Source organism: Blennius ocellaris (assembly GCF_963422515.1).
Source record: "Blennius ocellaris genome assembly, chromosome: 6".
Classification (NCBI taxonomy): domain Eukaryota; kingdom Metazoa; phylum Chordata; class Actinopteri; order Blenniiformes; family Blenniidae; genus Blennius; species Blennius ocellaris.
The window spans coordinates 28,432,055-28,456,648 of NC_137655.1; the positions used below are offsets into that span (position 1 = coordinate 28,432,055).

Here is a 24,594-nt window from a genome sequence, read left to right on the forward strand (position 1 = left end):
ATCCCTGAAGGCTTGTAAACAGTGACAGCGCCAGAGGTAATTTTTTTGCATGTGCTATGGGTGAGCTTGAGCTTTCAGTGACGGTGCTGGGAAGATTAAGGATCTCCAGTTCATTTTCTACTGTAACGCCGACAATATGCGCTCACCGCACCACACCCTAACCCGTGCACATACAGTAAAGGCTCTGCTATTTAAAACAATATAATGCGACACAATAAGCAAGATATTTATCCAGAGTGATAAAGATGAAAGGTTTACACTTAAACTCACCACTGAATGTAAACTTTAACACTAGAATGTCACTGATAGAGCCTCAACAACAGCAGGAAGCAAAACACACTGCAGGTTTTCATTTGGGCCTCAAACACCAAGACACTGCCTCCTGCTGCCAGTCACCAAAACCTCCACTGGAAGAACAATATTAGGTGCAATGGATCTAATTATATTAACAAACAATGCACAGTGAGTACCAGGAGTCAGAGTTCAGATCTCAAACATCAAACAGACAATAACCATCATTCACTATGAGATGTCAGAATAAAACGATACGTCGGTTGTTGTGGTTTAGAATGAAGGAATCAATGATTTTGTCCCTTTTTTCTTTTGAAAAAAGCGTTCCATGTTTCATTACTATTAGTCAGTTATGCAGTCACCAGGAAAAATGTGCTCGTAATAACAGGAAGTTGCAAGTTCAAAGGTTAATGCATGCGCTGCAGTGATTGGCTGAATCACATTACACTGCTGTAAAGTAAAAAAAAAAAAAAAAAGAATACATGTTTTAATTGTGTATTTTTTAATTAACCAGGAAATAAATTATAATCTTCACACATTAAAAGAAAATCTAAATAAACCACTTAAAAAAAAAAATCTTATTTCTTGGGGGTGCTTTGGCTATCCTAGGGAGCGCTGTAGCACAGGACAGTATTTCTAGTACTCATTACCCACTGATTACCCACTGAAAATAAAGGATATGAGCATTTTCCTGCACTAGATTTTACATTTGAATGCAATTTTTTGTCCCTTGCAGATCATATGTGCAATTCTGCAACAAGATAAGATATTTTTCAAAGGACAAACTTAGTTCTTCAATATGTTAGTTCAACTACCTGGAGTTATGCAATACAAAATCTGAGCTTAATTCAGCACCAAGCAACTTTTTTGTTTTATTTGGTATGACTGTGCACAAGAGTTAATGTAATTCTGGCAGCACAGTGATTGAATTAAAGCTGTTTTATGCTTGATGCATGGGTGTGATGTGCCAACCTGAAAGGTGCGTCATCAGCATGAGAGAACAAGGCCCAATCCCAATTCAATTTTGTACCCCTACCCCTACCCCTAACCCTTAGCCCTCCGCCTCCGCCTTCCCTTCCAAAATGAGGGCAAATGTAAGTTTCAGCCCCTAGATTTTGGACACCCCCTCTCCCTCTGCTGTTCATCCCCACCCCTCTCGCTCCGTCTCATAGTTGTGATGTCATAATATGACGCCCTTATATCACCAGCGCTGAACCACGGATGTTTGTTGATTTTCCAGCAGGAGCATCGTCATGCCGTCCCAAATCCAACTTGTTGCAGCAGCTTGGCTGCTTTGTTTCGTTTTCCTACGTTCCACATCAAGGCGAAGAAATAGACGGAGACATGGATTACTTCAGTTTTTGCGCTGTATTGGGACTTCAGAAATATTTCCTCATTCACCAATGCGAAAGCGGAGGAGCTTCCTTGTTTACTCGGGGGTCACTGTTTTTAAAACACCCATATTAGAAGACTTTGGAACTATACAGTATAATAATAAAATGTTATAAACACGGTCTCTACCAAACAAATACACACGGAAGCTACATACGGCAGGACCACTGCCGTTCTTACATGTATAAAACAAAACAGGTTAATATAACTTTAGAAGCGTATATATTTGAAATGCGAGTCCTTCGGCGCCATGTCCTCTTACCCCTCTGTTTAAAGTGTGCATCTGTAAATGCTCCGTTTCGAGGGGTGAATAGCCCTTACCCTTCCGCCCTTCCGCCTTTGCACACTAGTGAAATGGGACACCCCTTAGACTCTCGTGAACGCACAATTCAAAGGGGAAGGGGAAGGGGTAGAATTGGGATTGGCCCCAAGTGTGTCATTTATACAACACGTGGCTCCCGCTCCCTGGATCATTTCCAGCATGTCAGCAGCAACAGTTAAATCAAAGTGTTGATCCCGTGATGCTCCATGCTGAAAAGGTTGATCATCAACTGGGAAATAGCCGATCAAATAAAATAACATATTTGACCGAACAACATGGCAATCAAACCAGGACCTATTAAGTTGACAGACAGGGTCACTGCCACCAGACTACAATGGCTGCACATGAACTTCATAGTCGTACAAAGTTCTGAACAGCGAATCACTCCGTTTGATTTGTTCCATGCAGCTATAGCTTTGAATTGAATTTTCCCTCTGTTGAAGTCTGACACTGAAGCAAATCGACATCTATGAGGCAAATTTTGTTTTTCCAGTGTAATTGGGAACGGCTTTATGCTTTCCAGTGTCTTTAAAACCAAGTTGTCAGTCCTTTTTTTCCACGTGTCTCGTCAGAAAAATTTGCAGGCGCATGAAGCAGTGAGGTGCCACATGAACACAGTCACACGGAGGGGCGTGGTGGCTGAAATGATGTCATTCGGATCCTAAACCAGCCTTTGCTGTCATTGCATGAAAATTGCTGGATTGATTCAACAATAGAATAATGCTATCTTTTGGTCTGAAAAGCCTATTTTTATGGAGTTCACACATTTTTAGCATAGGTCATGTCTTGTTAGGTTTCTGCAAGAATGAATGCGAAAAACATTTCAGGGAAATACAAACATACAATGTGCCAAATCTTAGTAAAACACATATGACCGACTGAATTGAGTTTTACTGTTGCCTGTAATCACCCAGGGAACTGTAGTGGTTTATATTCTTTTGGTAAATTATTATCAGCTCTCATGCATCATTAGATAAGCTCACAACTCAACCATTGAACTACGAAGTCACATTCAAGCAACATATTCTTGGCTTCAGGCAGATATCAGTTGATTTTTCAGATCAATACTGTCGTCAGTACCTGTGGGTCCATTGGGTTTTTCTCTTTTCTCTGTTAAAAGCACCTAGAGATGACTGTGTTGTATTTGGTGCTATATAAATTAAGTTGAATTGAATTGAATTTTATTTAATTGATCCATAAGCAAGAAACACAATTTTTAGATTGGAAGTGAAAGCTATGATAAGTCTTTACTAATGCTGCAGGGTAGCAGGAAAACATGAAATATTGCAACTGCAACATGACTTGTGATAAATAAACATTTGTGCATATGACGATAATGTATTTCTGCTTTGCACCTAAATACTGCATATTTGTCTCTGTCCCATCAACCATGACACTCACTGAACTCTCTCTGCCCACTTGCATGCAGTGCAGCAGGTTGATATGATCAGAGCAGGAAAACATACAATGCGTTCATTTTCTGTCAGCCTCTTCATGCTACCACTTTCTGTGAGTGTCCACAAGTACATGAGGTACTGGTGACGTCAAAATTGTCCCCCATGCGCGAGTGTCCCGATTGGACCACGCGCGGCCCAAATTTTGTGACTGCGCGACCTGTGTACGGCTCTGCGTGCCGACGGCTCATGCTCCAAAGTTACTGGACACTACTGTGAGGAGATCCTCTGTCACACCGTCTGAACAATCACAATTTAAAAACAAATAAAGATCCAGAGGCTCAGAACTCCTGATGTGAAACATTAAGTTCTTGAAGAAAGGTGGAGAACGCCGAGCAGCAGAAGTGGAGATTATTTCTGTATTGTTACAGTACGGTATGGAACGTTATGGATCATTACTATAAGGAACGTTATAGAACGTTATGGTACGTTATGGAACGTTATGGATTGTTACGTTACGTTATGGAATGTTAAGGAAGTGAGCCCAGAGTGGAGCAGGACCCACAGACACTGGAGGACATTGGCAGCCAGCATGCAAGTTGTGTGCTGTGCCTGTTGAAATTGTACAGTAGTTTGCAGTGATTCATGCAGCCCTAGTGTTTGTATACATCCTACAACAGACACATCTCGCGTTAAAACTTCATCCGTTGCTTTATTTTTAATTCTAATAATCATTTCTGGCTGCACGGTGGCACAGTGGTTAGCCCTCTTGCTTTACAGCAGAAAAGAAGTTTGTAGGTTCAAATACAGGGCCTATCTGTCTGGAGTTTGTTGTCCCTGTTTGTGTGTGGTGTTTTCTCCGGGTACTCAGGTTTCCCCCACATTCCATAAAACATAGACCATGGGTCCCTGAGCAAGACCCTCGCCCTGCTCAGGACACACTGTAAAAGAGATTATTCATCTCAATGTGGTTCTCCTGACTAAATCGTAAAAGGCTAAATTAATTCTAAACAGTGATGTTGTAGTTGCTGGATAAGTGGGTATATGCTTGACTTTTGCCATACGTTCAGGCAGCACAGAAATGCTGTTTTTTTTAAACAGTGTCATGGAACACAACTCTATTACATGAAACTGTATCCATAGTATTTGGTCATTGTCACATAATTAATGGGTTAGTAATATTTGCCTCGTCATGACCCGCCCTACTCTGGCTCTGATTGGCTTGTCAGCCCTCATGCCGCACAGTAAACCAGCAAATCAGCGAAAGCAGCCAGCATGCCTCAGAATATCTGGCATCAGCTGTCCTCACTCATCCCGTTCTGGCTGTATTCTGGTGCAGCGCTATTCAAATCAAGCATATTTAGACTTGGAGATGTCTGACCTTGGATGGAAACCTTTGGATGTTCTTTCTTTGTGCACTCGGGCTGTGTCAGGGGGTCCAACAAGGTCGGGGTCGAAGGCACGGCCGATTTCTGTGCGACAACAGCTGGAAGCAGAAGAAGCAGGTAGAGGCCGGCCATAGACGAGGGGGCGGAGTCCCGCGAGCACACTGTCATGATGATGACCTCTCCTCTAACTGCCAAGGTGGGACTCTGGGATGCAGCTGGAAAAGAGACAAGATGACTTCAGCACCTCAATGCAACACTTTCACGCCTGGCTTCAAAGAAAAGTACTTCTCTCTTTTTCTCTGAGTCACTTCTAAATACTTTTTTTTTTCTCCACAAACTTTCAATTCCTCGGGGCTTCCAGCTCTGAATCCACCAGAGATGGAAAAGGAATGAAAAAGTGATGCAAAAGAATAAAAATTTGGTAGAAAAAGGATATTGTAGGTGGAAAAATAAAGATGTGCTGTAACTAGAGGGCAGCTGGAAAGATAAAACATAAAGTCAGGTAAATGACAATACAGGAAATAAAAAGAAAAAAGATGGAGCTTGTGAAGGAAACCAGATGGAAAAACTGCCCAGAAGAATCTCTACAATGAGCCGTCCCAAAGAAGCACCGAACCTTTGACCAGAAGATAATTATTTAAACAATGCAATTAAACTTTGCAAGTTCATTTAATGGCTGATTAAAATTGGAAAATTGAATGCAAACGTGGGCTGTTCAATTCAATTCAATTGAACTTTATTTATATAGCACCAAATACAACACAGTCATTCCTAGGTGCTTTTAACAGAGAAAATAGAAAAGCCCAACATATCCACATGAGCATGCAGGTTTATTTCCGACTGTGGAAAAGAAAAACTCCCTCTAACAGGAAGAAACCTTTGCAGAAACCAGACTCAGAGATGGCGGCATTCTGCATACCAGTTGGGGTGAGAGGATAGAGGAGAGGAGAGAGAAGACAGAGAGATAGATCGGGTGGGGAGATACAAACCTTGATTCGGGTAATTGGCAAGAAACAGACCCTGGTCCGGGTAGAGAGAGGTAGAGAGAGGGGTAGAGAGCGAGGCAAAGAGATGCCGGGAGGGGGTGTTTTAAAGCAGCCCTAACTGTAAGCTTTAGTAAATAGAAAAGTTTTAAGTCTGGCCTTAAAAGTAGAGACTGTTTCAGCCTCCCTAACTGAAACTGGGATCTGGTTCCACAAGATGGGAGCTTGAGAGCTGAAGGCTCTGCCTCCAATTCTACATTTAGAAAACCTAGGAACCTCCAGTAAACCAGCACTCTGAGAACGAAGTGTTCTTCTTGGGAGATACGGGACCAACAGTTCTTTAAGATAAGATGGGGCCTGGTTGTTAAGAGCTTTATAGGTTAGAGAAGGATTTCTTCCAACCTATAAAAGTCCTGCAGATTTGTTTAATGTGTGAGTTAAAGGATCAATCCTGGTGAAAAATAACTCCCAGGTTCCTCACAGTGGTACTGGAGGTCAAAGTAATACCATCCAGTGTGACTATATCTTTAGATAATTAATCTCTCAGCTATTTTTGCCCAAATCTAATAATTTCAGTTTTATCTGAGTTCACGAGCAGGAAATTATGACTCATCCAATCTTTTATATCTTTAAGACAAGCTTGTAGTTTAGAAAGTTGGTTATTATCATCAGGTTTCATAGATAAATAGATTTGTGTGTCATCTGCATAACAATGGAAGTTAATGGAGTGTTTTTTAATGATATTCCCTACAGGAAGCATGTATAAAGTAAAAAGCATAAGTTCAGTCTGTATTCAGTCTGTGTTCAGTCTGGACTGAGGAGTTATTGTGAACATGAACAAAATGGAACTTGTCTGATAAATATGATCGGAACCAGTTTAGTGCCATACCTTTAAGAATGATGATGTGTTCTAGCCTCTGTAATAGGATGTTATGATCAATAGTATCAAAAGCAGCACTGAGATCTAACAGGACCAGAACAGAGACTGATCCTTTGTCTGAAGCCATGTTCAATGGGGCAGAAGATTCCACAAGTCAACAAAGTAGAAATGTGTGCATCAAAAATGCAGGGCTGTTTGGAGACATATTGGAAAAATGTTTGCTCATCTTTTGATTTGAAGGATTTCTCATAATTTCCCATAATTGGAAGACAAACTGAGGATGCGCATGGAGAAAAAAATCTAAAAATCTAAAAAAACCTAAAAAGGTGGCTCTCCTGTTTCCTGAGTAAATATAATCTCCTCCAGTCATAACACAGTAGTGGAGAGCACGGCGCTGAAACCTGCAGTTCATCATCTGCCGCCTGGCGCTTCTCTCCGTGTTAGCTTAGTGACGTGTAATATCATTAAAGTAGATTAAAAACTGAGAGAATCAACTTTCTGCAGCACTTTGGCTGGGTTACGTCTCTCTCTAGTGTTTTCTCTCACTAATGCTTCAATCAATAACAGATTATTAGCTTGGTTGACTTGCAAATCAAGCATATTGCCCTACAATCAATTATTCCTCTCACTACAGCTGGTAACTAATTAGGCAAATGCACAGCGTCCCCATGTTTGTCATTACAATACAATGGAGTCAACAGCCCCACGGCTACTGCCAAATAAAACACTGCTTCCGAAACAGGTTGATGTGCTTAATGTACTCTGCTCCAGATTCAACACAGTCAGGCTGGACGGAGCTCAAGTTTAAAGAAACAGCAGTAGGACAGCAGGAGGATAAGGGCTGGGTGTCATGACATGCTGAAGGCTGCCACTGTTGCTATTGTCCATCTACTGAGCATGTGCAGAAGAACTATCCATCATGGTGGTGGTGTGCACGACCAGTAGCAGGCTTCTATGGTTCCACCTTACTCCAGTTTTGAAAAAGTTGCATTTCCCGTGGCTCCGAGTACCATTCTAAACAGACACCCGAGTGGGGCTCCAGAAAGCAGGTTATGTGAAAACTCAGAATACGTTAACCCTGAAATGAGAGGAAACTCTAAGAAATCGGTTCCGGAAAGAGCGCTGAATGTAAGGAAGTCACCACAGTAACAGACTCTGTAAACAGAACCTGCTGGCTGGCAGGTTTTGTGAAGAAAACCCTGAGTTTCTACTGGCTCCTCCCACCTGAAGCTCCCAGATATAATTTGAGATGACTGACATTTTGAAAGCGTCTCACTCTGAGATGAAACTCAGAGTTTCATCTCAGAGTGAGCCGACTCAAAAGCTTGTGGAGAGACCCAGAGTTTGTTGAACGTCCTTTCTGGAATAGCCCCCAGGTGTGTTTCACCTCCACCCAGTGTAGGACAGTCTGTGGTTTATATTAGCATTTTTCTGTGTATTCTGGTTGTTGATTTGTCTGTGTTCCTGTGTGTGTGGTCCTCTCGTGTCTCAGTAATTATCTCCTGTGATCTCGAGGACTTTATTTGGTGATTTAGATACATATTTTGGGGGTGGTGTGGAAGGACGATGTGTGATGTCTTGGGTCGTTCATTATGTCTGATAAAGTTAATTTATACACCAGGAGGTGTCTGCTTTCATTGCTGGCTGTTGGTTTGGTGGCTGGTTACCAGGATAACTTGAAAACTTGTGGATGGATTTTGATAGAAACTGACATGCTAACAGATAATTGGATAAGATCCTGATCATATTCTAGCACGGTGGAGGTATTTGCTTTCTGAGCACCTACTTGCACACATGTGAATGTGTTACGTGACATATAATTACCTAAGAAATTTCCATTTTCACCAAGATGATGCTTTTCCCTGTCAAGGTACGTTTTACACTATGTTCACGGCAGCTATAGCAGCCCCGTTTGCCCGGAATGGGGTACGCCATGGAATTTGGGGCATTTAAAAAAAAAAATTCCCAGTCTTGACAGGTGTCCTCACGGCCTGTCAAGACATCCGTGACGGATCGTGAGGGGAAGTGGCAGCTGTAATTCAGAGGCTCCAAGACACACTACGGTTCATCCCGCAGTCCATCACAGATGCAAGCGCATTTCCTCAAGGGGTGTTACGTTCTGGTGGGGCCAATCACGTGTGTCGCGTTCTGAGGAAGGTGTTGCACATTTTGTATGAATTTATACAGATACGGCAGGTGATTAAAATTTGGGCTGTTTTTGTCCACATTTGGTGAGTTTTTAATATTGTGGAAACAGCTCTCTCTCTCTCTCTCTCTCTCTCTCTCTCTTTCTCTCTCTCTCTCTCTGTCTCTCTCTCTCTCTCTCTCTTTCTCTCTCTCTCTCTCTCTCTCTGTCTCTCTCTCCCAGGCCGTGCGCACTGGGGTAGACCGGAGTAGCACGCTATGCATCTGGGCCACAAAACGTCACACGTTGGGATAAGCCACGATTGCACGTAGTGAAATGGCTACCATACACCGTAGCTTGCCGAGACAACCGTGACAAAGCATGGTGCGCTGTGATAAAATGCGAAGCAACCATGAAACAACTATGAAACAACCATAATAGAATGCGCACTACACATAACAGGATGTAACAAAACATAAATAAACCGTGGGATTGCCGGGAAATACAGAAGCTTCCTGTCCCACTACGGACCGGCTCCAAGTTCTAAAACGGCCAATTACGAGCTGCCAAGCTTTGTGACGGTCATCCTGTTTTACTACTAAGGTTCTCTCCACGCCGTGGCCGGCAGGGCAAATTTTTTGACAGTTTAAAAATCTGGCACGACACCCACGGCAATCACCACCGGCTACGTTTGCCCATCCCCCCACCCTGTGTTGTCTGACGTCCATCCCGTTTTCCCATTGTGTAAACATACCTTCAGCACATCCTGGTTACTCATGAACACGCCATTATTTAAGATCAAGTAATCCATCTCACAGTTTCAGGATCTTTAATTGATATAAAACTGAGTTTATTGAGTCTGACTGCAATTTGAAAAGAAAAAACAAACAACTTAACATTTGGTCTAATCTTTGGTTTTCATTGCAAGCAAATACACATCTTTAAGTTGTCATCAAACTGATACTGAAGCATGGATAGTGTCATTGCAACATCTACATGGTCTGACTCTTTTTATCTTCCACCATTTACAATGCACCTTGTCACTGTTCTTCATGATTCACTGGTTCTATATGCTACTACTCAGAGACCTCCAGCGCTACATATTTTGTCACCATTTTTGATTGGCTAACTGAAACCGTGTATCAGCACACTGCACAGCAGCTACCTGAACACCTCAATCACCTGCAAACTGCCTGCTTCACAAGCCACACTTTATGCCTTTCATGTGCAAAGTCTCTCCAGCACCCGAGTAATCCGCCTCTCAGCTGTAACCGCCATTTCCTCAAACTTCCTCCGGGGTCCCGTTATCCAAACCTGATCACATTAGAAGGTGGTCTCCTTCTGCAAACTGTCTTGTGACCCAATGAAAGGGACAGATGAGGGTTTTTCAAGCTAAAGTGATCAAAATGCTCTTTGTGCATGAGGAAAAAGGATGGTTACTATTTATATCATGGTGCACTCATGCAATTGGGGATGGATATTTACCAGTTAGGAAAGTCTCATTTCCCATTTGGCAATGACTTCAAGATACAGAAAACAAGTTAGCACCATGGAAACCCACAGATTATTGACCAATAACTTGAAAGAGTAGGCTATTTTACACTTCAAAATTGGACGTGGGACTTTGCGTTTGACAGCCATCGATCTATCTTCTATATGGCTCCAACCGGTTGAGATGCACTGGAGTCAATCCCAGGTCATCCCTCTCCAACCCAGGGTATGCTATGGGGGTTCCCAGTTCCCACAAGGGATACACACAAGAGACTAACCTTCACAGCTTGAGGTACATTTAGGCCCTGTTCAGAGGATGTTTTCACAGTGAAAACAGAACACTGTTGTTGGTTTTTGGGGGTCCAGTTACACACATTTCTAAATGCTTTAGAAGGTTCACTTCCAGGTGCTTAAATCCAGGTGCATTACCAGAGCAGCTTCAAGTCATCAGTGGGATTCAAACCAGTCAATCTTTGCTCGCTGCTGGGATTTTTCTTTTTCTAAGCCCCCTATTCTTACTCAATTTATCGTTTCTTTTTGGAATTCATCACACAGATTGAAACATTTATATCCACGATCAATGATCCACTAAACTTCTTGTGTCTCAGACACACTAACTGGAAGGTAAAAGTCGGCAGTCGGCTGTAACTACCTCTCTGTACCAGACATGTCAAAACATACACAACACACAAAAACTGTATAACTAACAAAGAAAGAATGTTCAGAAATATGAATAAATATTCACAAAAAGAGAAGTATGTCTGTTAAGGTTGATGGAGAAAACTCATTTTTTAGTTTTCTGATATTTTTCCTCTTAAATATGATGGTGACAGAGACGGTGCAGGATTTTATACAATTAATACTGCAGGTGGCTGAAACGAAACCAGGATTATTATACTCAGAGGCTTGGAGTTTCATCCACTGGAACGCCCCAAATCTTATTTTTTCCTATTATCTGCAGGTGCAGCCGTGGCAGGTGTTTAATTCACATTAAATCAGTGAGTCCTGAAAGTCAAAGGCCGGCTCCAACAAATCCTCTCATTAGTTTAAAAGCTGCAGTGAGAGCCGGCAGGCCGGAGGATCATGACAGATGACCTGAGCAGGGCTGGACAAGTTCAGACTCTTGCTGGACGGGATATCTTGGCACTGTCACCCATACACACACACACACACACACACACACACACACACACACACACACACACACACACACACACACACACACACACACACACACACACACACACACACACACACACACACACACACACACACACACACAAGGAAAACGTGCTGCTGTCAGCAGGAAGATGCGGCGAGTGTGTGAATGTCAAATATTTTTGTAGAAAGTCATGTCACACACTCGAGAAAAACCCAGACGCCAGCAAACTGGCAAAACCCAGGCGTGGACAGATGCTCGCTCTCTATATTGGGTCACAGCATGTGAGCAGAACTGAAGCGTGCTGGCTGGCAACATCAACCCCCCAGTGTGTGTGTGTGTGTGTGTGTGTGTGTGTGTGTGTGTGTGCATTACTTCTACTACTTCTACGCTACCGCATGTCTGTACAGAGAGTATGAGTCTTTAAGGACACTCCAAAGAGGCCCGAGAGAGACCAGACAATTTCCTCTCCTGCTGTGTTTGGGATTAGCAACAGTTTCCCAGCAAAGAAGCAGCACAATCTATACTGTTCTCTCTCTCTCTCTTTCTCTCTCTCACACACACACACACACACACACACACACACACACACACACACACACACACACACACACACACACACACACACACACACACACACACACACACACACACACACACACACACACACACACACACACACACACACACACACACACATTTAAAAAGGTGTGCTCAGCCACTGCTGGCCTGTCACTCCCTCAGTCAAACACACTGTGAGGTACACTGTTGGCCTGGAGCCGGAGGGGTACCGCTGTTGATTGGGCTACTGGATGTTCAGTGACGGCTCTTTGTCGATAACTCTGCAATCAGAGTGAAGAGGTACTGACTGAGGCCTCGTCCACATGAGCCAAAACCATCTTTTTTCTCCCCAAGGTTCTCAAAAAAAATTCTGTCCACACGTCACTATGACTCACCAAACACAATCTAGAAGTAGATTCTTGCTCATAAACCTGTATATAACTCTAGTTCTATAGGTCTACGACCCTGCTCCTCCTGCTGCTAGCGTCAGTAGCTTCTGCAGCTCAGAGTAGTCCTTGATTGTTGTGGTTATTTGATGACATCATGGTGGGGGGAGGTGGGGGGGGCGTGATTACTTCATCTTTTTTCCACAGATGATCATCTTTGCTGTCCACACCTTACAGCCGAGCAGGGTCTTAGAATTTTCCCACACTGGGACCGTGTTAAAAAAAAAACAGTTTCCGGGCTCCTAAAACGCCGCCTCGTGTGGATGATCAGCCAAAAACAGCTTGTTTATGTGAACCAGCATTCTGGTGTGGATGGCCCCTGAATTGAAGATGGGAGAATTGTGTTTTCAGATTTAGTTTTAGACTTTTGCTTACAGTAAACGTCCTGTAGTGAGTTGTTGAACTTCCCTAGTCCCAGTAAAGTTCCTTCTCAGAGCTGGCAGTTTGTATTAAGAAAGGACTGCTCAAATCAAACGTAAGATCATGTTTGGTTCTTCACTTTCCTGAAACAATGGCGCTCTGAGCCACTGAAAATGCTACTTTTTTGAAAAAAAGCATGTTTTAGTCTCTCCCTGCTTCAGTAGACCTGAATCTAATGATGATGTCATCACCAAGGTTGTGAAAAAGTCCAATAACGAGCCTCTCATTGCAATCTGCAATCAGTGTTGCAACTGGGAGGAGCTAAACCCTGCAGGACAGGAGCTCTGGAGGACCAAAGTTGAACACCTCTGCTCCAGTGTCATGATTCCCAGTTCATTTTCTCCTGGACTTGGTATTTATAGTTTGAAAGTCCCCATAATAATAATCCAACTGGGTTGTCTGTCCACTAGAATGTCCGTGTTCTCCCATTATTAGTGCTGAGAGCATATTGTACTTTGCACAAATGTGTGTGTGATTTCTTTTCAAAAACAGCAACAACTCCAGGCCTAGGCTTGGCATTGAAGTATAATTGATCTAACTTGATCCTTCTTAATTTCACCCCATCTGCAGCTTTATTGTGATCAACTGTTACCATCAGCAGCTTCAGTCTGACTGAATCGTCCTCATAGACATTAAAATATGTAACAAGGCCATTTGAAGATTGTAAATAGAAAGGATAAGCAAGATTTGTAATCAAATGTAAGGAGGAAAAGTGGAAATTCTTGAGAGTAATTAACACTCAAGTGCAGATATAGAAAAAAACAAACTTGCTTAAATACAGAAATAATTATAAATACTTTGCTATTCACCACCTCTGCTATTTAACAAACTACATATACATATATAATAATATTTAAACCCTCTGGTAATGTGCTTTGACATTTTATTTAAACAAGTCTGAGCTGAATGCCGGTGTATTTCTTGTATGAACACTGTATCTCACAGGGATGCTTCACAAGGTGAACTCAAAGCAGATTCTTCCACTCCCCATGGCTTACAATCATAAAAAAAAGAGTACAATATCTTAGTATGAGGATACATTTGGAGAGCTCAACCTAGATAAACAAGGTAAGCTGTCTTAAAAATCGTTTCTCCTCTTTATCCAGATGGCAGCCAGTAAATCTCAACCTTTTCCTGTGCAGGCTCTCATAAGTCTCTGCCAATGCCAACGCGTATCTATGGCAACAGAGCGGCACGATGGTACAGAAACAGCGGGGACCAGGTTGAGTGTGTCAGCACAGACTGCAACAGGCTCTTAAAAGGGGGTGGGGGGGTTCTCATGGCTGTCTGCCTGATGATGCAACACAGCGAGGGGAAGTGAAGTGCGTTGCTCGGGACAATAGGACAGATGAGGTGGGTGAAAGTGGGTCATGTGCAGAGAACAAGTTAACAGTAAGACGAGCGTGCTCAGGAGACCAGGTGGAATCGGTAGAGGTAAATCTTCCCACCAGTCTGCAGGAGTCATGGGGTTTAACACCCCATTTACACGAACCTAAGAACTTTTCAGAAACGAAAACACATAAACGATGTGTTTTTATTTGAAATGTGAAACGTAGTAGTGTAAATGGGGCCTAAGTTGGAGCCAAATCTTTAAAAGTGATCAAGAAACAGTTGAGATAAGAGCTGTCAAAATTGATGCATTAAAGAAGATTAATCCATCAAATCAAATTAAAAAATTAAATGCAATTTTTTTTTTAACCCATCTGCAGTGCATAAATCCCTGAAAAGTCTCTGTCAACACATTTCAGACAGTTTGTCCAAGTTGACTCACAACCGGACACTCCATCCCATAGATACACAACCAACTCGATATGGAAGACGCTAAACAGTAAGTTTGCCGTTTCACTTTTGAACTTTCAGTACAAAAAAAACCATGACGGAGCAGTCGAAATACATAAAGTATTACCACACTCTGCAGGAAGGAGATTTCTTTTTACTGCAGTTCTTCCAGCTTAAAATCCCACATTAATGTGAAGCAAATGTTCTGGATTCTGCTCACTGTTCTCAGTCGCAGCTTCATTGTAAATAAGAAGAGATCAGCTCTGCTCTTGGTCAATGCCAACTTGTCAATTTGTCTTGGTGGCTGCTGGACAAGATTAACAGGAACATTAATGTGGATAAATGTTTGTCTTGAAAAAGACAGTCACTTTTTATTAACATGAACTGTTAAAGGTGTTTGATAAACATATAAGATATACAGTAAAACATTTGATGTAGGGACACCCTAAAGTCCAAGGGCAAGTATCCGCTGAAGACAGGTGTCCTCTCTTCAGAGGGACAAGTCACGAGGACAAATTGTAGGACCAGTTGATATTGAACGAACCAAACAGCAAATACGTCCTGATTATTAAAAAGCACATAACTGAACCAATACAAGATGTATACTATATAAATACATATATACACATGTATATAAGATGTATACAATATAATTATTAAAGATTTAATGTACTTCAGGGACCACATACAGTCCAGTTCCATCTTGAGTGGACCGGACTGCAATGAAACATGATTAATATAGATTAATAGTAAATTATATTTAATCGTGCTTGATGAAAATTAATCCACAGCAACCCTGTGAAAAATTGTAATCATTTGAAAGCAGCATATAGCTAAAATCAATCCTGAAACACAGAGTCAGTATTGTGGCGATGGGATGGTGGCTGTTAGTACCCGGTTCCAGGCTGAGCCTGTAGTTGAGTCTGCATGAACTGTAGGAGGGTTGTCTCCCACAACCCAAAAGGAGCTGGTGTTTCTACATTGCGTTCATAGATGATGAAGGGAAGTTACAGATGGTTGACCGGGCCACCCAACATGTGTGTGCTGGTGCTGACCAAGATGAAATCCAATTCTGCTCCAAAAGGGGAAAAAAAGAAAACTTGTCTTTACCAGGAAGAAGCCTGTTCTGAACCCAACTGAGAGACGGAGGCTCCATCTTGCCCCAGTTGGGATTAGAAGATAATAAGAGAAAGAAAATCTTTAGAGCCAATTCCCTCTGTCACAATCTTAACCCTCATCTCCTCTTATCGCCTTTTTTTTCTGCATCAAGACAGTAAAATATCAAGAGTTTCCAGAGTCCGCTGCAGCTTCGGTGGTTCTCTACCTTCTAATTTCACTCTGGCTCACCACGAGTCTACTTCTAATTACAACTCAATGCTAACTCCCTGAGCACAAGCTCATCAGGGGCTGTTACCAAACTGATTGAATTGCCTCTGGCTTATTGGGAAGCAGTTTCTGCCTGCATAAAAGAACCTGCCTGTTTTTTCCTGCCAGTTTGGAGCAGGATGTGGAAGTCAGTGTAACCAGAGGGACGGTGAGATTCACTGCTTGTTGCTTTCAGGGAAAAAAAAGTGCCATCAAAGACAAACACATGTGAAATGTAATTGGTAATTTCTCCAGCCAAGCTCCTTGAGGGGGAATGTCTCTCCGCTTCGCTCTTTGATTCGTTAGCGGTGATTAGACGTCATCGGGACTCATCTGTAAATGGTATTTTCAACCGGAGCCCCTCCAGAGCTGGAAGATGTTTTGTTCCTGTGTGGCCTGCTGCGACGCTCTCAGCGCTCATTGTGCTTTATGGCACAAAAAAAATAAAAAATACCAATTTCTCCTCATGCAAAGCTCGCAGGAATTAATTCCAGCACAGGAATTAATTGTGGCACAAGGAAATAACACCTGTTTCCCGTAGGAACTCAACATAAAATCTGAACTCAACAAAACACGTTTGGCACACAGGTCAATTTATCTCGCCGTAATTTCTGCTTAATAAGACATTCATGAATTTAAAAACACAACAACAACCATAGACCGTCTGACGGACATAGACAGCTGCATATTGCCACCACATTCCCTTCCTATGAACACTCTCTCACTTCTGCCCTCCGTACGGGGCTACATTGACCGTGGATAATTGTACTCAATAGCTCGAACCCACCAATCTCTTTAATGCCAGCATTGTGATGGAGACTGGGGGTGGGGGTGAGGTGAGGGGGTGGAGGGGGTGAGGATTGTTGTAGCATAAGCTAGAACTGTGATTCTCAATTGGGGGGAACCAAAGGTTCATGGGGTGGCCGTGAAGCCCTCTTGATATTAAGTATATCCATTTTTTTAGGTTTTGAAAATAGGCGAGTAAGCATTTAATGAATTTATGTCAAAAAACGACTAAATTGACTACTTGTATTTTTACTAACCTGGTATTCCAGAGGTTTCCATATTGTTAAGTTTTACTCACACACTTCCTTTCATCACAGAAAGCCAGAAGATCTTTGCTTTAATTTCATGAACAGCACAAAATTGTAGATATAAAACTCAGTAGACTATAAGTTTTGGCATTTGGTTATGTATAATCCCAGAAAATCAACTCAAGAGGTTAAGCATTTACATTAAAAGCGTATCATCGGGCATGTGTTGCAGTCAATGAAAGTTTGAAACTGTGGAAGTTGAAGCAACACAGGTCCACCAAACACCCCCAGATGGTGCGTCCCCTCAGAGAAAAGGAAGTCATCGTTGCAGAATAGTGGCATTTGCGCACGCCACCCTTGGGTTCACCCACAGAGTCATGGAGGCGGGATTTCCATTCACAATACTTTTATTAAATGAAAACAAAACCCAAACACAGACTGTGCAGCACTGTGTCTCCTCCTGCTGTCACTCTGTGTCTCTGGGCGGCTCCTCCTTTATGGGCAGAGAGGTGAGGCAAGCACACCTGATGTGAATCAGCGACGCTGTCTCACCTCTCTGCCACAAGAATATAACAAAGAAAATGTTCATACAGTGTGTTATAAGTTTCCTTGGGGGGGGGGAGTTACAATGGAGAGAATTTATGTCCTTCAAGGAAAAGGTTGGGAACCAGCGAGATAGAGGATCTTCATTCCGTCTTTTATTGGGGGGGGGGGGGTTCTTGGAGGGGTCACAGCGAGCGTCTTGTTATTGAGCAGTTTCAATCATGCTGGAGAAGTCAGGCGGAAAAAAGAATCGTCTATACTGCTGAGAGATGGCTGACCTCAGACTGTGTGGTGCTATGTGTGTTTGGTTGTTTCGGGGCAGCATTGAGTGACAGGCATGATGAGGCTGTGTGTGCGTGTGCGTGTGCGTGTGCGTGTGCGTGCGTGCGTGTGTGTATGTGTGTCTGCAGGATCCTCCTCTTCCTCTCAGTCTTGTTCTGCAAGTTCCTCCTCTGGGTCTGGTTCTGCAGGTTCCTCTTCCTCTAAGTCTCGTTCTGCAGGTTCCTCCTCTGAACCTTGTTCTGCAGGTTCCTTCTCTCAGTCTGGTTCTGCAGGTTCCTTCTCTCAGTCTGGTTCTGCAGGTTTCTCCTCCTCCTCTTCTGGTTCTACAGGTTCCTCCTTCTCTCAGTCTGGTTCTGCAGGTTCCTCCTTCTCTCAGTCTGGTTCTGCAGGTTCCTTCTCTCAGTCTGGTTCTGCAGGTTTCTCCTCCTCCTCTTCTGGTTCTACAGGTTCCTCCTTCTCTCAGTCTGGTTCTGCAGGTTCCTCCTTCTCTCAGTCTGGTTCTGCAGGTTCCTCCTCCTCCTCTTCTGGTTCTACAGGTTCCTCCTTCTCTCAGTCTGGTTCTGCAGGTTCCTCCTCCTCCTCTTCTGGTTCTACAGGTTCTTCTTCCTCTCAGCCTGGTACTGCAAGTTCCTCCTCCTCCTCTGAATCTGGTTCTGCAGGTTCCTCCTCCTCCTCTGAGTCTGGTTCTGCAGGTTCCTCCTCCCCTGAGTCTGGTTCTGCAAGTTCCTACTCCTCCTCCGAGTCTGGTTCTGCAGGTTCCTCCTCCTCTGAATCTGGTTCTGCAGATTCTCCGTGTTAAAAATTAGTTTTTCCTTTCCTCTGCTTGTTCATGTGTGATTGTTTGCTTTTCTCTGTAAAAGGACTGAGTTGTATTTAAAGCTCGAGAAACAAAATTGGATTGAATTTAATGAAACCAATGATGCTGGTCCTTTTTGTTTGGATCATTAGACTGATTTGTCATTTGTTATTATCTGTCCCAACAATGGTTGTAATAACATCTCTGATTACATAATATGAGATGATGTATGTGACTGAGCTTGACTATTGTGCCTGTCTCCAGTTAAAAAAAAACAAAAACATTTATTTGATGGCTTTTGTCTATATCTCCCATCCTGCCAGTTGCGGTCAGTAATTGATATGTTCTCCACATGTTTATGATGTTTATGAAGAGAAATGTGATTTGTCAGAGCAAAAAAACCTATAAAGAAACAGAAGATTTCTCTCCCACCAGGTTTGTGCATAAATGAGTAATTTCTATCTTCATGTTATTATAAAGTGTTCACTAATTACTCATTAGTGCCATTAAATTAATAAACCTACCCTTGACTTACTAAATCATGTCCTTGCATTACGTAATTTACTTCAAAATTGGGCTAATAGCATCAGGTTAGTCCAGCAGTCTAGCATTAATCAGTCAGACTGATCAGTTAAGAGGAGAAGCCAAAATAGTCAGAGCCAGAAAAATGTCCTCATTTACTCAAATCCCTCTATAATCATTTCAATAATAACTACAATCAGTCAAAGTATTTGATGAAGTCGCTGGTAAAAATATGATCTTTGTTTTATTCTGTGGAAGCACAAAGGGAAATAGATGTTTGAGTTTAATCAAAACAACAGCCTCTATCTCTTCAAACATTCATCATAAATCCATTTTATTCATGGATTTCAGTATTTCCCATAGAACACCAGGTGAACTCAGACATCTTCTTCTTTCTTGTTTCTACTCTGGACGCACTGATACCAGGATCAGGTATCTGGTCTCGTACTGTGCAGCGTACTCGTACTTGTGAAAGCTCCCCAATATGATCATGTAACGTCATACATCAGCAACATTAACAGGTAGACAAGAGATCACAAGTTTGTTTGGTGATTCTTCAATATTAACAAGAATGACAAACGTAACACAGACTGTAAATCATGCTGTGCACAAATATTAAGTGTTGAGTGGCCTGGGCCGGTAAAACAAAGCTTTAATTACTTGTTTTTCCAATATAAACTTAAAGTTTGTCTTTGCTGTGGCGCAGAGTATACTTGATGAAAATGTCTTTCTTTTCACAAAAACAAACAATTAATACAGAAAATGAGTCCAAACTCAACATAAAACCAATTTTATTGAAACTTTCTGGGACAAAATACAGTGAAATGTCTTTAAAACTATTGCATTCTGGGTGTTTTTACAAACTCCCCCTGGCAGCAGCCGTCAGGCTAATGCTAGCTGATGAGCTTTCGTGCTGCTATCTCAGCTTGGGTCTCAGTGTTGCGTTGTGTCCTCTATTTTTAAGAAATGTGTGAGGCATTCACTAAAGAAAGTCCCTCAAGAGGATTAATAGAGTAGGATCAAATAAAATGTTTAAAAAAATCAGGATTGTGGTTTCAGTGAAATATTCATTGCTTACGTAAATCTAATAAATTATGCAAAATCATCGTGGTTGGCCAATGCATGCTGATTGTTGCACCTTCTATGATCAAGGAAATATTAAGAATATTAATGATTAATAGTCAGGAAAAGGCAAAGCCAAAGAGTCTGGAAAAATGTTTTGTGTTTCATTTTCACAACATGTCTGCAAGATCACATGGGCTTTTTATGAGGTCCATCAAGAATACCACACACACACGAATGAACGCACGCACCCAGGCACACACACGCGCACACACGCAAACACACACACAAATGCATGAAAACACACACACACGCACACACACACACACACACACACACACACACACACACACACACACACACACACACACACACACACACACACACCTGTAACTGCCAGCCAGTTTATCCCATTTTACAGTGGTGGTATGTAATAATGCACCAAGTCTGGCCCTCAGGAACTCCATTATGATTTCACTTGGCACTGTCAACCACAGTCTCACACCTTCATCTGCACACACAGACCATAATGTGATATTATCGACTGCATTTCTCTGTGTCTACCTGATACTGCTTCATTGTGTGAACCGAGAGCTCCCGGGCCCATATTGATTTGAACTTACCCAACTAGTTCAGAGCAGCTCGGGGAATAAGAGACTGTTCAATTTGGCCGCGGCTCTCACATTAAAAGGTCTGTGCCAGCCGAGCTCGGCTGTGTTACAGAAAGCGGCAGCGGGTCCTTGCAGGCAAACAATTGCGCAGCTGATTCGAAACGGCGTGTAAATGCCAAAGGTTAAGCTCCAGGTACGGTTCGTACAGCTTCTCTGGCACCACAGAATATAGAAAATCAATTTTCTTGGTAAATAGGGGAGGCTAATTAGATAATGTTTTGAAGTATTCATTGGAAGCAGTGAGAGGCCTGTAGGTACGAAAGCACTTCACTAATGTGCGAGTATAGACGGGGACGTTTACAGGATTTTATGCTGACATTTTGAATATGCAGCGAGTGTGTCCGCAGGAATACAATGAATTCGCTTTGTTAATCCAAACAGATGTTCTTCCATATAAAATGCATTTAAAACCCTCAAAATCAAAAACAATCAAATCACTGTGCTTTCCTTCTCTTTTCGCTGGAAGCAACAATAAAGTGTATTGAACAGTGGTAGTGTAATGGAAAAAATCATACTCGTTTATGTAGTGTTCTACATATGTAGTAGTGCTTAGAGATAAAAATCATACAAGCTCATGTAGAGGTGTCTAGACTCATGCTCACTTGTGTCGTAGTGCCTGAACAGATCTGTTTAGCACATGCGTCAGAGAGACGGTAAAGCTGTTCGATGTCTGTGCTGCATTCATGGCTATGTTTTGGCTGCTTCTGTATCTACTGCAATGTTGTTATTTGTTTTTTTATAAATGGGACGCTCTGCCAATGGTTCTAACATGTCATAAGCAGGGCCAAAAAGCTGGGCAGCCCTCAACTATATGACACCATTCAAATGCCCATATAAGGTAATAACCCAGGGGAGGGGCTTTCCAAAGGGACTTTTAAAGAAACGATTGGTTCCAAGTGTGTGATGGGCAAAACAATATGAGGCAGGATCAGTATAAAAAAATATAAGGTGGAACCAAACGCTGTACAAATCAGTCTTTAGATGGTCAAAGACTGTGAGTTTTGCCTGTTTTGGGGAATAAAACTCATTTGCATGCAAGACCAGCGTCTCATCTGATTTTTGCTTTATGGATCAGTTTTTTAGCAGCAGTAAGTAGTGGGATCACCTATGAACTAATCTGGCCCTGAACAACACACCTGGTTGATACCATGACAGTAGGCAACAAAAATAACCCAGTGCCCACACAGAAAACAGCTGAGATGAACTCTAAACTCAGATAATGTCTGTAGATGACAGAAGATAGCATTGAAGTATTCTGTCTTAGAAAGTTTATGGGATTAATAGATTATTATAAGTGTTAGAAAGCATTATCAGATGGACACTGGTTAGACAATGTCCTGTTTTGAAAGTGGAATCAAAGAAGGTAGGTATTTATATACTGCAACCATTATACCTGTTATGTCATTTCGTTTTTTTAGACATATATTTTAAACTTCGTATATTTCTATTTTCATTATGATTTATTGTCAAAAAATCAAAGAAATAAGCCTTCCTTTTCACACCGTGTCTGGTTTATTCACTGTTCCACCCTGTATAGCTATAATTTAAACTCAATTTGACAGGCTGCTGTTTATTTGTATTTTTTTTACTGAAAAACAAAAGACAGGCTACTGTTTAAACAATTTGGGTGATTATCTGGTGATCAAAATGATCAGCTTCACCGATGAGCAACAAGACTCAAAAATATCTCCAAAAACTAAACACATTTTAGCTCCATTGACTTCAGTTAACGATCATTGAAAAGTCCCTGTTGGGGTAACATTGATGTATGTATGTATGTATGTATGTATGTATGTATGTATGTATGTATGTATGGATGTATGTATGTATGTATGGATGAATGGATGCATAGCAAATGTAGTATTTTTTTTTTTTTTACTTATTTTTCGTCACACTTTTACAGTTTCCTTCTTCAAAAAAACCCAGTTGGGTCCAGTGAAAAAAGTGATATTGTTATAAAACTCAATGATTTCTGCAATGTTTTCGAGTGTCATGAAAAAAATATAATAAAACAAACAAAAACAACGGCCAGTACAGTCCACATTTTACGCTTTCTCAGTTAAATTCCCTTTGTCTAAAGGTTTAATGCAAGTAGCGGCATTCTATAGAATTTCCTGGAAATGTGTCCATTTGTCTGAGTTCTGACCTTTTACTGCTTTAGCAGAGCAGTGTGTCGGCGGGTCAGCAGGACAGTGTTCAGATGATGGGCTATTAGAGAAGAAAAAGCCAAGGACAAGAGGAACGGCTCAAACAAAAGGTCTTTTCCACGCGTTTCTGTTCCTGACACCTCCACAAAAGAGGGCCATTAGATGGTCTGAGCTGGGCTGTTAATTAGAGAGCCAATGGTCACAAAGAAGAGGTGGGACCTGATGTGAGGGGGACATGAGGTCTTATTCAGATTTCTGAGCGTGTGTTCACAAGAAACGGGAAGGTGGGAATGGGGGCTGATAGAGGTGAGCACAAGAGAGGTGAGTCAGTCCTTTATCTCGAAACTCAATAGTGTCGGCTAACTGTAATCTTTCAAAACGACCCAATTCTTCAATTTGATTCCAACCAATATAAATATGAATTCATTCACCTGAATGATCAGACGGTTGAATTTACAAACAATCAAGTTTTTTTAATGGTTTAAATGATTTTAATGATTCTTTCATTGGAGGAAAATCCAGCTTTCACATTGTGAACATGATTCATGTTTATTAGTAGCTTTGGGTCTTTTAATCAGACCAATTAAGCCACTGAGAGACGACACCTCGGGGAGTGAATATATGGCTTTTATAATGCAGCACTCAGCTGAGTAAACTGAGAATGAGTGGAAAAACAATCCTGGTTCAAACATGATTTCAAGGTCCATCGGTTCAGATTTTGGCCCATTGACTTAATGAAAGGAGCAGAATTGAGAGTGTCTTCACATCGTTGTGCAGAGAAGCTGGTGAATACTGTGAAGACAGAAACACATTGACAGTGATCCTGAAGTAGATCTGCTTTTGTGACCATCGTCATCACGATATCAGCATTCGCAAAGACTCACTAGAGTGCAATCAACTGTGTGTTTCCAGGCAGTGCGCTTGGAAAGGTTTGGGAGTCAAACTACATTAATGTAAGTTTGTAGAGAATTTCTTTTCACCAAAAGTTGGTGACATTGTTTGGCGACAGGTGTGGACACAAACCAAAGCTCATTTTGGGTAAATTATCTCCCAGTTTGAAAATGCTTTCCAGTTGAATCCCGTTCTTTGAATTCCTCACTTAGAAAACGTGATCAAAATCAAACCAGGCGATAACAATGCATTTCCCATGATTTCCAAGAAGTTGGAGCATTTTCAAAAGGTTCCTCTATGGTAACCATTGTCAAAAACTTCTGTTTTCAGTGTCTCTGAGCACCTTTGTCCTGTAAACAGACACCCAAAACACAACAAACATTTTCTGTTTCCATTGTAAACAGGACCTTAATGTCCATTTCTCAGTGTGACTGAGAAAGTTCCTTTCAGGTAACAGTAAACTGAAAATGCTGATGTATATATACATGAAATCTACCATTCAACAACTTCTAATGTGTAGAACAGCTTTACATATCCTGAACCAACGTTCAGGATATGTATTGTGTTATATTTAATAAATTAATATTTGTCAATGTTAGGAGTTTACAAGTAAAGAATAAAGATACTTTTCTCGAGTGCACACACAGTAT

At 41.8% G+C, this 24,594-nt stretch overlaps 1 protein-coding gene across 1 annotated transcript in view; it reads right to left on the reverse strand.

Annotated features, from left to right (window-relative positions):
* Nucleotides 1-24,594, reverse strand: part of sema5ba (sema domain, seven thrombospondin repeats (type 1 and type 1-like), transmembrane domain (TM) and short cytoplasmic domain, (semaphorin) 5Ba) — a 275,773-nt gene that overhangs the window by 144,886 nt on the left and 106,293 nt on the right. Inside the window, exon 3 of the mRNA XM_080498727.1 lies at nucleotides 4,781-5,002. Coding sequence (XP_080354853.1) covers nucleotides 4,781-4,955 — 175 coding nt within the window. The 5' untranslated portion in view covers nucleotides 4,956-5,002. The remainder of the gene's footprint in view (nucleotides 1-4,780; nucleotides 5,003-24,594) is intronic.